The 15326-nt window shown below is 33.8% G+C and overlaps 1 protein-coding gene across 5 annotated transcripts in view; it reads left to right on the top strand.

Annotated features, from left to right (window-relative positions):
- The first annotated feature begins 1423 nt into the window (after positions 1-1423).
- LOC116347356 (protein abrupt) overlaps positions 1424-15326 on the top strand; it is a 32571-nt gene continuing 18668 nt past the window's right edge. For 2 of the 5 annotated variants that reach the window (XM_031777924.1, XM_031777928.1), the window contains exons 1-5: positions 1424-1602; positions 1976-2520; positions 2600-2963; positions 3083-3394; positions 3498-3699. In XM_031777924.1, the coding sequence (XP_031633784.1) occupies positions 2270-2520; positions 2600-2963; positions 3083-3394; positions 3498-3699 (1129 nt within the window). In that variant the 5' untranslated portion in view covers positions 1424-1602; positions 1976-2269. The remainder of the gene's footprint in view (positions 1603-1975; positions 2521-2599; positions 2964-3082; positions 3395-3497; positions 3700-15326) is intronic. The other 3 variants (XM_031777925.1, XM_031777927.1, XM_031777926.1) reach the window with 3 other exon arrangements.

The raw sequence follows: 15326 nt of genomic DNA, 5'->3' as shown, positions 1-15326 counted from the left end.
ATAATAGTAGTAATATTATTATTCCAATCGCATTTTCTCTTTTTTTAATACATTTTTGCGAAGATAGACACTATTTGCTGATATTTCTTGCAAGTATCTAATGATATTCAGAACCATGTACGTGCATCAGTGTGATGCATTCTTAATTGAGTTGGGTAATAAAAACTCAAAAAAAGAAATTCTAAAATGTCTGATATGCCATAAATTGAAATATTTTGATATTATTCAATGAGTTATGCTTTATTATTTTATTTCCATTTGTGAAGATTTTCAAAATTTGTGTTACCTAAAATCGAAAATAATTTTGCATACAACAAATGCTCAATAAGCATCTTTGAAAGTATTAATTTTATACAAACGTTGATGTGTCAGTAGTTTACATTCGAAAGGAATAAACATTGTTGATTTGGACGTCATCAGCCATTTCAAATACAATTTATTCGTTCAATACGTGGACAATTTGGTTTTTGTCCTTAGCGCTAAAAAGACGAACGGAGGGGGTGCGTGTGTGCATGGAAAACGCTTATAAAATGTGTCGCGCAGCTATTCAGATTTATAAACTTTTCCAATTATTAACAATACAACTAGAAGCTACAATTTCAAACTCATCAACTATCTCTGTTTCGTCAGCGAGAAGAGTTTTCAAATTTGGATAAAACACAGAAACAAACATGCATACAAATAAAATGGGAGTAAGCCATAGTAGAGAAAAGAAATCGCAAATGAGCATGTTCACCATTACAGCCTTGTTTGAGATTTTGATTTAATAACTGTGTAATTAATATTTTTCGCTTCAAATAGGTGTTATCAATGACATCACAATTTTGGGATTATTTTATTCATTGCAATTTAGAAGAAATAACAACCAAGTACATTATCGTTCACATAAAAATAAATATACACATAAATGCCAATTCTAATCTAATAACGAACTTATACCAGAATTTAATTCGATATGACTGCTTTCCATGGTACTCCAGATCTATGTATAAATAAGTCTATTGTCGATTATCGTCGTCGTTTACGTTGTCGTCATCGTAGACATGGTCACATTGGTATACACATCTCCAATTCATTTTTGGTTTATTATGTACGAAAGCCGTAGTCGTTGTCATTATCGTCATCGCTAACGCACTCCAATTTCAGGGGAAGTAAGCGACTCTGCGCAAAAATCTTTCCTTTGTTTCTTGCACAGATTGTACAAAATGTACATAAAACAACAACAATAATAATAGCAATCAAAACAACTCTGAACTCAACTCTCAAGTAAACTTGCCGCATAACAACATACATATACTTATAGACTATGCTGTCCAGTCCTACACAAATACATAACAAGTATTCGAGACAGAGGCGCATGATATAATTTCTGGGTATTGCAATGAAACAACAGTACACACTCGCAGTCATCTTGCATCCATTGAACAGTTAAAGTGATTTAGCTCCACAGCAGACACACAAAAAACAAATAAATATAAGCTGGAAACGTTGCGCCCACATGTTTTTTGAACAGTTTTACATTGGAAACAAAAATGATAAACATCAAAACATTGCATATTTGACATGTTGAGCAATCAAAAGATTCAAGTTTGAGTGTTATTTGTATGCTGTTTGTATTTTTCATCGGAATAATGTTAATTTTGCCTACTTACCGGCGTTTTTTCTCCTATAGTTTTTGTAAAATGTTCATTAAAATAATGCCAAGACTTTTTAAATTGTCCGAAAAACAGTCTCAACAATAGAAATTCAATTGCGACATAGAGACAAATGTGAAATTGATATTTGTATTCGTGACCGCTTTTTTTTATCTTAAAGCGTGTCTTTATTTTTTTTAATGATATTTTTCCATTAGTTCAATCCAATAGTTCAATTAAAGAAAAAATATCGTTCAAAAAAATGTTCAGTAACTTTTAAAAATTGTTCAACAATAACAAGAAAAGTCATTTTATAACATTTATTAATCTTTTCATTTCAGTTGTACCTCCGTCCGTGCTTACGTAGAAACGTTTCAAACATTTAATATCAATAATTTGTATCTCAGAAAAAGAATTGAAACGATTTTATGTTATTCTGAGGGAAAAAAAGTCGTGAGACGAAATGAAAAAAAAATGAACTAAAAATAGTTAAATCATTTCATTTTTTTGAAAATTATCGTTGCGGAAATTTTTTTGCACTGTATCGCATTTCAAACACCAATAAATTACAAATTAGAAGAATCGTCCATACTCTTTTACATCGAAATAGTAAAATATCGTTTGGAACTAAGGAAATGACTGAGTCAACATTGTTGCAAACGACTGAAAATAATAACACAACAACAATAAAAATGGATCGAGCAGGCTCACCGTCACCGTCCGAACAACAATACGCTCTGAAATGGAACGATTTTCAGAGTTCAATTTTATCTTCGTTCCGACATTTACGCGATGAGGAGGATTTTGTCGATGTAACATTGGCCTGTGATATTCGATCGTTCACTGCACATAAAGTTGTTTTAAGCGCATGCAGTCCTTATTTCAGGTAATTGTTCTTACTTCTATGTATGATGAAATTTTTGTGGATCGTCCAACATAAATATAATGAATATTCTTTACATCAGAAAACTGCTAAAAGCTAATCCATGCGAGCATCCAATTGTTATATTACGCGACATTCGTGCCGAAGATGTTGAAAGTCTGTTGCGTTTCATGTACAATGGTGAAGTGCACATTGGCCATGAACAATTGAGTGATTTTTTGAAAACAGCTCAATTGTTACAAGTTCGTGGTTTGGCCGATGTTACTGGACCACAAACGAAAGGATTGCCATTATCGACAAGTCTAATACCTGAATCAAATTCATCATCAACAGCAGTCGATATGAATTCAATACGATCTGGTATAATGGGTTCCTCATTACCAAATCCGTTGAGCGTTGTTAACACCGTAAAATTGCAGGAGTCCAAGGCTTCGCCGGTAAGAAATGTAATGTCAATACATTCATTATATATGTTTTTTATAATTTTGTTTTCGAATGGTTAACTGTTTTCCGTTCTAATGTTTTTTTTTCTGACTGATCTTTATAAATAAACGTTACACCGTAGACTTCAACATCGTTACCTTGGGAATTATCAGAAGATCGTCGAAAGAGTCATTTGACTCCTCCGCCACCACAAAAACGCATTAAAAGTGCTGATTTATATCGTGCTCAACATGGTATAAATCCGGATGTTGATGCTGCAGCATTGAAAGATGTGCAACCACTCTTGGCAGCCGCTGCAGCCTATAGAGGTCGCGAAAGAAATCGTTCAAAGGAAAATCTAAATCGATCACGCGACTCATCGTCACAAGATCTCAGCAAAACTGAACTACGAGACTCTCTCCTTGGACAAGCACTTGAATCTTCTGCATCAACTGTACAGTCACATTCTCTTACTTTGTTCATTTCGTTTTCAGTTCTAAAGGAAAGAAACCACATAACTATTTAAATCTATCTGTATTTTTTTTGTTTTATTACAGAAAAAGCATCCTGATTTAACATCACTTCAGGCCCAAAGTACCGGTGAAGATTCAAACAGCAGCGACCATTCGGCAGCATCAGACGCAGGCGATTATGATGACACCATGAACAGTTCAATGGATCAACGTTTCTCAAATTTCTTAGGTCTTCAAGGAATCCCAGGACTATTGCCAGGTCCATCCGGAATGGGCGATGGTTTCGGTAAGTTGTCAATTTTTTTGTCAATCGTTATAATTTAATTAAAGTCAAAGTTTTTTTTGGTCAAGTATTACAATTTGGTTTTAAAATCAAAATTTAGTAATTTCAATTTAAATGTGCAATAAATAGATTTTCTATAGTTCATAACTATAATGAAAGAAAAAAACGTGAGAAATTCAATATACTATTTTTCTTTGAATGAATGATAATATCGCTACACTGAATAGTAATACGATGGCTGTCTTTTATTTATTGAACCTTGACGATATTAGTGTTGTCCGATGCAAACCATTGTCATATTCGTAAAGTTTCCGAAAAAAACAGCAGTCAACTGTATGGATGTTTCAAAGTGAAGATAATCCAACAAAAGTTGTTCGAGCTAGAAGTGTTGCGAAGCAAATGCTCGCCTATTTTTTCGCGATAAGTGGTCAACCGTTTCACTAGAGGATCGTTGAACGGTCAATTCTGAATGGTACACTTCCATTTGTTTGCCAGAAGTGTTTGGTGAATTAAGAAAAAACAACCGCCGTCGCAGAATAATTCTTCATCATGATAATACGAGCTCACACATCAGCACAATTAACTCATTTTTTGACCAGTCAAAACTTCGAACAGACTTGGCAACCAATGGCTTCTTTTTGTTCCCGAGCGTGAAGAAAAAACTACGTGGTCAACGATTTTTGACACCAGGAGAAGCAGTTGGTGCGTTTTTGAGATATCTCTTTCGGAGTGGCATGAATGCTATGACAAATGGTTTCGTCGAATACAAAAGTGTATTGATCATCACCGAGAATATTTTGAAAAACAATAAAACCATTTACAATAATAACTTATTGTTTTTCTTCATTAGGGTCAATAATTAAAAGACAGCCTACGTTGTAATTGGAATTATAGTTCCAAAAAATTCACGCGCAGAATCAAGTGAAAAGACTGAGCGAAAAGATAAATGAAATTGAGAGAAGGGGAGTAAATGAGCAAAATGGATTGTACGCTGCTGCTGCTCGGTACAGCCTGTGTGACCCTTTGAGTATATGTATTTGTCTATTTCAAATTTTGGCTATGTGTGAACTTTTAACTTAAATGATAGAGCCAAATGTTGTATTGCTGAATAAGTTGAATATATCTACGTCCTGTTTGCCATCTCCCATTTGTAGATTCATGTGTGTACAACAAATGGACCATCGGAATCAAAACGTGCATTATTATACACACATTTATTCCATATAAATATGGATATATGTGAAATAGTATAAGCCTATTCTTTGAACACATGCCGCATAAAATATATATAACAATGCCAGTGGACGCAGCATCTCCTATTTTTCCAAATATATGCCTTCATAGCTCGCATATGTGAGTTTTTTTCCCAATCTCCCACGATACGTTACGAATCGAAAATTTGTGCGAGTAAGCATACGAGTGAGTATATATATATCAACGAAAGCGAACGGATACAAGACAAAAGCAAGCAACTTTAACTTATATCCAATATAATATCGGCTCGTAAACATTCAGATGTGTAATCTATCTTACTATAGTTTGCCACAATTCATTCTGTAAAATGTACAAAGACAGACGAGCAAAAACATACACACTCAAGCCAGTTTCAAATTTATTTTCTTTGTTGGTATGCGCAGGCAGAATCGATGTGCTGTAAATGTATATTAGGCACACATAAAACCCAAAGTAGTTGAATGTTTATTTCAGTTCTCTCATGTAGGAAAACCAGCAAATTTTCTTGCAGAACCTTTTCATCCCTTCGAAATATTACAGAAACAACAATAGCAAAAGTACGAAAATTGGAAGGAAAACTTGACAAAAAATTGGTCAAATCAAAGTACTATGCACGAAATAGTAGGATAATCTGAGAATTACAGCAAAAATCTTTATTTTCCAATTAGAATCAAAGTCACTTTCAATACAATAAAATTGAAATCAACATTGAAATTTAAGACAAAAAATATGGTCAATTTTACAAATATTGATGAAAATGTTCGATCCTCTATTGACAATTATTATCCTTCGCACTTTTTACTTATGGTGAACTTCATGCTTAAAATGCCATACATTCCCGTTTCGGCTCATAGAAATATAAAGTCAAAATAGTTCTAAATAAACATAACATACATTGTATATACAATTTTGTCTTTGGTGGAAAGATAAGTACAGTCGGAATATATGCTATGCGAACACACAAAGACTAATCGCTGTAATAACAAAAACGAAACACACTCAAACACTTTATCCATTGTTCGTGTGCTCTCTCGTCGGACCCTATACATCGTCAAGCAAATCACTGAAATGCGAACATAAAATGAAAATAAAATCTTTTGGCGCACATGCTGAATGAATGCGTAAATGAGAACACGCACGTCTGATCCCAAACTATGCATCTGAAGTGTGTACTTTACCGGTTAGAAATGTTCTGCACATATTACCAAGCTGAATGTTGTGTACGGAATGTGAAACAATCTAACGAGCACATCAGGTTGTACGCGGCAAGCAGTAACTTGAATGGTTTGCAAATTTTATTCAGAATCGAACAATCACATGTTTATATTTTCATAAAGAGAAAACAAAATACTAGATAAATTAAAAACTTTCCTCACATTAAGTGGAGAAAATAGATTTACTTAAAAAAATTGTTGTTAAAAAAACTGATTTTTCTTTGAAAACCACAACGAAGAAACGATTGAGAGAGAATAGGAAAATCTCAACTTTGGAAAATTTCAAATTGGGCTGCATCGAATCATTATCCGCAGATAAGTTTTTCCATTTTCAACAGATAAGCCAAAGAAGCAAAGAAATAACCAACATATGTAAGCATATATATGTAAATTTGCTCAATTTTTGACCATCATGCTCGTTTTGAAAGTATGTGTTTGAAGGTGTTCTCACATAGACAACTAGCCACATAAAATTATATCTATGTTCGTAAGACCATTTGACGTTGTGTGTGCAATTGAAACAGTTGAGACCGTTCTCAACAAACGGAGGACGAATATACGGAGAAGGCAAAATGGGAAAAGACAAAAAATATATCTCGAAACAATCTGAGCAAACATTTCGGTACACATGCATGGACAAAGTTCGGTTCATTTAGTATATATGGTTGGACAATGTGTACATCGAAATCTTTTACATTATGTAAAGAAATAAAAAACACTCGGTTGATGTATTATTGTACTTTAGAAAGAAACAGAATCTTAAACTTTTCTCACGATGCCCACATTTGCCAACCATTTTCACGTTTGTCAAAGTTCCATCGAAAAGAAGATGTTTTTTTTTTAATTTTTTTAAATATGCACACGCACTCTTAGAAATAAATAATTTTTTTTTTTCTCATTCAATGTCCCAATTTCTAGCATCAATACAAATTCTATAACAGATAAATGGACAAATTTAAAAAGCAATACAATCAAAGATTTGGCGCTCGTTCTTATAATTTAAATAAGTTTGCGAGCCACGAAATCATTCTGAGCTCGCATATTTTTTTCTCAAATATAAACATGAGAAAATATATGAAATTACACGATAATAATTCTATTCACACATGACATTGTGAAAAAGAAAAAGTACGATGCACGCACAATTTTCCATTGTTAAAGAGTGTATAAACAAAACAGATATAACAAAGAGAAGAAAAGAAATAAAAGTAGCAAAGAATGAGGAATGGAAGATATCGGGAATGGGTCCATCCAACAAAGAATTTAGATCCAGTTAAAATGGTTATTTTTCCTACTTAAAATTTTCCACTCTATACATTGCTACAATTATATATTATCAAGCACACATGCCCATATAATATAACGATAAATGGATGCTTGACGTATGTTTTATTTTGTATGTCCATTTTTCTTGTGAAAGATTACGTCCCAATGGAGCAAGTAAAACAGTGAACGCTATTATGTACGTATTCACCTCCCCGTATCTTTTTGGAAAAGGATAATTTAAAAAAGAGAGAAAAAAGTTCGCAATAATAATGCTCATGAGTATGAATTGTACGTTCGATTTGACTAATAAGGTAATATGGCAAAAAAAGGAAAGTACACACACACAAACGAAAATTTTAGTTTTTTATTCTTTCCCTTTTCACCTGTCATCTTGCAGTAATGTTTTTTTAAACCCTTTATCAACTTCTTCTTCAATTTTCCACATCCTAGACAGTTGTAAAAATGTCTTTAGCCCTTAACACACTATCGGGCAAGTAGGCTATGAGGTCCTCCATACAATTTAAATTCAAAATCAATTAGAAAAAACGATATTTTTTAAATGCATTACGGGACTTGACCTGCCCGTTTAAGGGTTAAAGGAATATTTCAAATTCTGGAGGATGTGAACTAATCAAAATTGAAGTGATTTTCCTTATGTTTGCACACTTTATACTTACTTCTTAATATCTATGACAAATCTACAAGAATGATTCAAATAAATATCCATAGGCGTCATGTTTCATCTTAAAAATGGAGAGAGTGACATAAAAAATGAAATAAAAGTTCAATAGGGAAACTACGCGTTCTAATACTACTACCAATATTTTTTCAAATGGAGAAAAGTAGAAGGAAAGAAAAACTTTTTTGATTGAAAAATGTTCAACAAAAATGTACGAATTGATTGAAAACGAGATATTGAAATGTAATAAATCAATATAAAAGCCATTTTAGTCAGCACTGTACATTTGTTCAGAAGATGTGTGCGACACATGCGAACCATCTAAATGTACAATCAAAATGGAATGAGTACAATCAGCAACCGATAGCCAGCCGATACTCAAAAAAAGTAAAAGCAAGACAGGACAGTACAAAAGTCTCAATCCAAATGGGGATAATCGGAAAAACGAACAATATGAAGAAATGATATTTTCGTACTTACTTACAAATACATTCACAATACAATATTACGTTTGAAATTTTCAACTGAGTTGTTCGCTATACACATTTCCTAACTTCTAATGCGTGATTGTGTGTCCGTTTGTTCATATAACTTGTTCTTTACTATTATTCTTGCCGGCACATCCGTTTCAAATATACATAGATGTCTGCAACTATACAGAAGGAAATACGTGTATATTAAAGTATGCGCGCACATAAAAGGCTATAAAACTAAAATGCCGCCCCTATTTCTTCTCTATATATTTTATTTTTTGGACTGTGTGTAGTATAGTGTATTGGTATAATTCAAAACTATGATTTCGGCGCATTTGACGATCTTCCATATCATAAACATTATTAATTATATAAATGTTATCCATGTTTGCGTTCCATCAATTGTCGTAACACAAATCAAAATTATTTGCATTGTTCTAAATATAAATTCGAAGAAAATTTTATTATTACAAATACGTTTATGTTAAACATTCATTGAAAACAAAAATATAAAAGGCAAATTTAGTTTCAAATTTTCAACTTACGTTACGAGTTTTTTTTGAAACAACAACGCATTCAGTTTAAAAGACGTTTACTCATCGGATAAATAATTTATTGATTAAAAGTAAAATGACATATTGCAACTCACAAAAAAAGTGTACAAAACAATTGAAGTTTACGTATTGTGCCAAAAATATCTTATACTCAAAATTGGTAAGAACTGTCACTTGTTATTAAGGATAACGTCGGATAGACTACTGAAGATTTGGCGTTGTATGTTTACAAAATGTGAGAGCCTGAGAAAAATTGAATACAAGAAAGCGAGAGACCTTTTGATGAGAAAAGGCTTGAGTAGTAAAAGGAACGCAAAGTGTGTATATATGTACTGAACAGAAGACCAGGCATCATATATTAAATCACGCACACGACACATTTGAAACCAGCTTTTTCCGGAGGTGGTTTGGTCGGTTTGCACACGCAAGAAAATAATGCAGATAAAAAAATTAAAGCAAACGAGAAAACCGAAAGGGTGATTTTGGGCGACAGTCATTTAAAGCAATCTAAGTCTAAGTTTTGCATGCTTGAGCTGCCCCAAGGAACAATTGTTGGCACAAATTCATCCATTATCGGGCATATGTTGACGTTCAATATTGGGGTCGGATTTGAGTGTAGTTTCAGTCAATATTACCGTCAAAATGGAAAGGAAAAAAAGAAAAAAAACAATTCAGTTACATTGAATGCAAAAATAAACTATCCATTCAATATAGTACTCACCTACGGGTTCTTTTATATTCCGCACAGCCCTAAATAGGGTACAATAGAAATCCTTGGATTTAAACTATTCACGCCTCGTAACTAACAAAATTGTTAAAATATTCTTCTTATGATTATTGTTGATTTTATGCTGCTATCAGTTGACATTGTTCGGATAGTGTAAATTGTCAGGTCTCTTCAACGAATCGGGCAATGGTATACCAAAAAGACGACACATTCCTAAAAAATCAGAAACAAACACAAAACATTAATCAATTAATATGAACACTGAACACCTAACGCTCTGCTCTCTATTCTCAATTTACCTTTGAATAAAATATTCTTTGCGGCAACAATGTTACGGTGCCAAATGACTACGTGCTCAATCATGTCTTCTGGTGCAGCATCACCCAATTCATGGTATTCTCGAGTTAATGACCAAGTTTTGAAGATAACTTTTATCTCTGGCACTAAACGCTCGATGTTCTCACGATCTGGATTGATTGCTCTCTCTACAATTCGCTCTTTCTTAAGCTCTTGTCTGCTCAAATTCGTCACAATTATCGGTGGTAGTCCAACAATCGGTTTTGGTATGCAATTTAGACAAATTTTGAAGCGATGCGAATTGGTGTTTCTTGGAAATGTGAGCACAGTGGCTACTGCGGCACTATTCGATCAACTGAGTTAAGCTGCACAAGCTTTGGTCAGGAGATAAATGGGTGACCGTTTAGAACATCGTATGTAGTCGTAAAATACTACGTCAACCGTGTCTGTGTACAACAAAGGTATGGATTTCAGCACAGACACGTAAAATAGAAATCCAACGCCATATAGAATATGGCAAAATCATAAGAAATGTAGGATACAATCGGCTGATCACCGATTTATCTGAATTAATTGATCAACAGAAACCAGAAAGATAAAGAATTCTTATCTCAAGGCCCTATGCTCCACTAGGAGTTAAAGGAAATTAATAAAAAAAAAATATGCTTTCATTCCCATTCGTAGCATTTTGATGCGATACTGAATGTACGTTTTCCATGTGGATCCACGCGGCGATGGTATGAATGGGTACGATCTAAGATCCAGTTGTTCTTCTTCAACATACCACCAGGTATGATCTGCCTTTCGATCTCTCTTCTTCTGCTCGGTTTGCCAATGAAATCGTGGATTGGATATTTTAATGTTTTCCTGTTAAATAATAACGTCAAATTTCAATCACGTTCCGAAAAAAAAAATTGTAATAACAAACTTAATTTACCTCAATGTTTGAATTGATATGGCGGCGCACAATGGCCACCCACGTTTTCTCGTTCGGATCGATGGCACTAGCATATGTGTTGTTGTTAAATATGGCCTGCTCCGAATTTTCCACCCAAGCCTTCGCTGACTTCTCGTACAATATTGACACGCAAACACTATTGGTGATGATTTGCGAGTGAAACCGCTTCTGCTTGCCGATTTGTTTGATTTTATCCATGTCGAAAACCAAATTCCACAATTCATCTCTATGGCCGTACATGTAATAGTCCAGTGTGTATTTGTTCATTCGATTGGTCAGCAGATTGCGAGAACTGGGCACCACTCCTAGTACAGTGTTCGCCAAATAATACATATCTGTCATATCCAATCGAACGTTTTTGGAATCGGCATAACGGGACAAGTGCGAAATTGTTCACTTTTGGCGGTCGATTTTTCGTTATCAATCCATCGCGACGGAATGCATGCCATTGTTGTGCATATTGATGAAACACTTCGATTTGGCGTTGCATTTGACCGAACATCCACAGTGATTGGAACCAATTGTCCTTAACGAACTCATTGACAGTGACCGGAACCAATTGTTCATTATGAACTTTTTGACACTGCCAACCGATTCTTTCCAGTTCATACAATAAAATTTTCATCTTATTTGTTCTCTCTTCATCACCATATGTCAGATCTTTGTTACTAGTGGCGTACACTTTTGCGTTTCGTATATCGATGCCGTCGAATTTTGATCCATAGTATTGATGGCCATTGATATTCATATTATAATACCAGCGTTTCATTTGAAAAAACGATTCAACATGTTCTGAACAATGAGTGTTGAGATTGGTCTGAGTATTTCGAATGTGATCTTGGTAGAAATAATTAAAACCATTTCCCAAGCATTCTTTATCGGGCCATGCAAAATCTTCTTCACCGATGTGAGCCTCGACAATGTTACGAAAAGCTGGTGACATTAGTTCCTCATCGTCGACGTTTTCCGCTAAAATGTCGTTAAAGCATTTGATGAAAAAATGTTGTCTGTTTTGTAGAAAAAATTGTCGGTTGCATCGATGGCTTCTCGAATTTTGTACAATGCCAACAATGATGCCAGTGATGAAATCAGTGTTATTCGTTGGCTTCGATAATCCAAAAACTGAATCACTTTGTCGCGATATTCTTTTCGGATGATTGACTTGAGTTCTTGTTTTATTACCACAAGATTCTTGATGTCTTTGTCATTGTCAGTTCTCCTCTCGCTTGGATTTAGTAAATGGAACAAAAACATGGGAAACATACATAATTATTTAAAAAAAAAAACAGTTCACACAACAATATAAAAATCGTGTCGAAAAGCCAAAAGAAAAAAAAAAAAACAGAATAAATATTAAGGAAAACACCGCTCACCTGTTTAATTGATCCTCTCTTGATCTTGTTCGACTCATGGCTCAATCGATCATTCACAATTACAGAAAATTTTCCGAATATTACGAGATAATTATCACTAAAGTGAATGCAGAAATTGTCGTTTTGTGATTGTATTCGATTTATATTCGCTGAACTATGTTTCTGAAGAACTACTCAATATTTGCTTTGCTTTTAAACTATTTTTATTAATGAATTTTTTTCTGAGAATAAAATTTGCTGCTTCGTACTTTCCGAATGTTCTGTCAATATTAAATAATGAAAACAAAATCAAACGGAAAATAGACGGCAAAATTCATATCGAAGACAAAAATCGAAACGGGATTTATCTAAAATAACAATAACTGTGATGGTATACGATCAAACGAATCCATTGGAAAACACTGCACAAAAACAAATTAACAATAGTTTAATTCAATATCGATGTTCTCTTTCTGAATGCTTCGCAAAATTCGTCGCATATTCTCCGTTGAATGCAAACTTATAAACACATGACGATGCAAAAAAAAAAACACAAACACACTAAATCGAAACAAACAAAACACTACAAAGAAATCGGTTTTCCAAATGAAACTAAAATCAAAGCACATTTTAAAATCAATGCGATCCAAATTACACAATGACTGAAGTTGAACGTCATCTTTCTTCTGCATTAAATCTTCTCGCATCAAAACCGTCGAACGAATTTCCAGTTGATTTGGAATATTTACTGTTCAGGTTTGTGAATGCTTTGTTGTTTGCAATATAAAACAAAGTCAAACGCAAAATTTGGTGGGAATAATCTATTATTCTTTGCAAACACACACAACAATTCGACTTATATGAAAGAAATTTACTGTCCAAATGAATAAAACTAAAAACACGATCACGACTTGTCTCTTGAGTATGCAACATTACTGTGAAACGTCAAATGTGACAATATTTGGTTTCGATTTGAATTTGGTGTGCACACAATCAAGAACATTCGGGCACACACAGTATGACGTATTAAAGAAGTATTGAAAGAGAGTGATAGAGCTTTATACATTGTGGCTTACTGTTTAACAAAAGCGGATTTTTACAAAGATGTATGCAGTCCAGCCGAAATGTAAAACTTCACAGAGTGTTTACTCAGTGAAAAATACAAATACACCATACATTCGATAAAGCGAAAATCGCCATGTATTAAAAAATAAACAATAATTTGGTTCCGAATTACACAATGCTGACGTTTCTTCTCTTCTAAATGTCTACACTTCTGTATTATTCTAATCCGTGTTCATTTTTTGCTTTGAAAAAATATCATTGACTGGATGTAAATAAAATACATGCATATAATCAACTTTTCATTGAAAAAAGGTGAAAAACGTTACAAATTGATTGCTTGAGCTATGACTATCAAAAAACACATGTAGAGACATGTACAAAGTTTTCGCTTTTAAAACAATGTAAGTAGTTTTGAGCATTATTCCAAGTAGTGAAATTTTTGAACAAGATTTGATAATTCTGTATTAGTAATGGAAAGAAAGAGAGATGGTTTGGTCCGCCAACGGTATGCGTACATATACAATGCCATTATATTTTAACATTTGCTATGTCATCGGAATTTCTTACACATCAATAATGGTAAACAAATTTAATAATTTGTCACTTTATAATGTAGCAACCATTTCAAAGTGTATCCCTTGATGTCCCCTCGATTGAGTGTGCAGGTAACATAGATTGAATGTGTAGGTAGCTGTCTTACTACATTGGACTTATGCGCGCAGTGATAGTGCCAAAGAAATGAATATATAAAACTATATTTATACATTCATTATTATTATTGCTTTTCTCGGTTAGATTTCATATGTGATAGAGACTAATGGCAACGGTTAACAAATGTTATAGGTAGCATCACAAAAGTTTCAACTTTTTTTGGAGAATGAGGAATCTCCGTCAACATTTGCGTTCGTTCGCATTTAAATTGTGTATGATTTCGGATCGAAGAGAAGAGATGTATTTGGTAAATATTGTATTATTAATTAGATGTAAACTGTATACTGTATGTATACATAACAATACGTATTGCTCAAACTAATAGGGATTGAGAGAAAGAGAATGAATTATCCCAGATGCCGAATGTATGTGAGTGTGGGAGTGTAGCTACCTTTTTGAAAAGTTCGTCGGTTACATCGTGAGAGGGACATAGTGAGAGTAAACAGAGACATTCAAATTATTAATAAATGAATAGACGAAACATGCTTTTGAAAAGTACATACACACATAACTGAATCGTAAGAGCACTACTTTAATGTTTGTTATAGTTGTTGGTTGTTTTCACATCAATGCTGACGCTTAAATTGTTCAGTACACATATTGTAATCTCTTTCTTCTTGTTTCCCAAACCATCGACCTTATTGTCGCCGTCTTCTTCTGTTGATGGTACTCACAATTAATAAATTTTGGGGATGTTTTGCGCCTGTGTCGGTAAAATTATAATTTCAATGGGAAAATCTGTATTCAATTTCTAAGCAGTAGTGCGATCGCCATAAATGGCATAAATGACGCATTTATTCCAAACACTAGACTCATCACACGGCACATACTTACATGTACATACACACTTACAGTCTCATGCTGCTATATACGTACCACTGCAGCTTAAGACCATTTTATTTGGAATGGATACTTAATATTTGGTTGGATGGCTTTTTTTTATCTCTTTCTATTTTAATGAAATCCAACTATTCGATGGCAGTGAAGAGAGTCTGGTAGAATATGAAGTTTGGAATATGTAGATGAGGGTCTTTTTTGTTTTGAAATACACATTTGCCAAAGTTCCTTTAAGTAATTGCACATAGTCAGAAGTGCCGAAAC

The sequence above is a fragment of the Contarinia nasturtii genome, unplaced genomic scaffold, assembly GCF_009176525.2.
Source record: "Contarinia nasturtii isolate CC-2019 unplaced genomic scaffold, AAFC_CNas_1.1 Cnas_scaffold_1837, whole genome shotgun sequence".
NCBI classification, from domain to species: domain Eukaryota; kingdom Metazoa; phylum Arthropoda; class Insecta; order Diptera; family Cecidomyiidae; genus Contarinia; species Contarinia nasturtii.
This window is presented reverse-complemented; position numbering and strand designations above follow the sequence as displayed.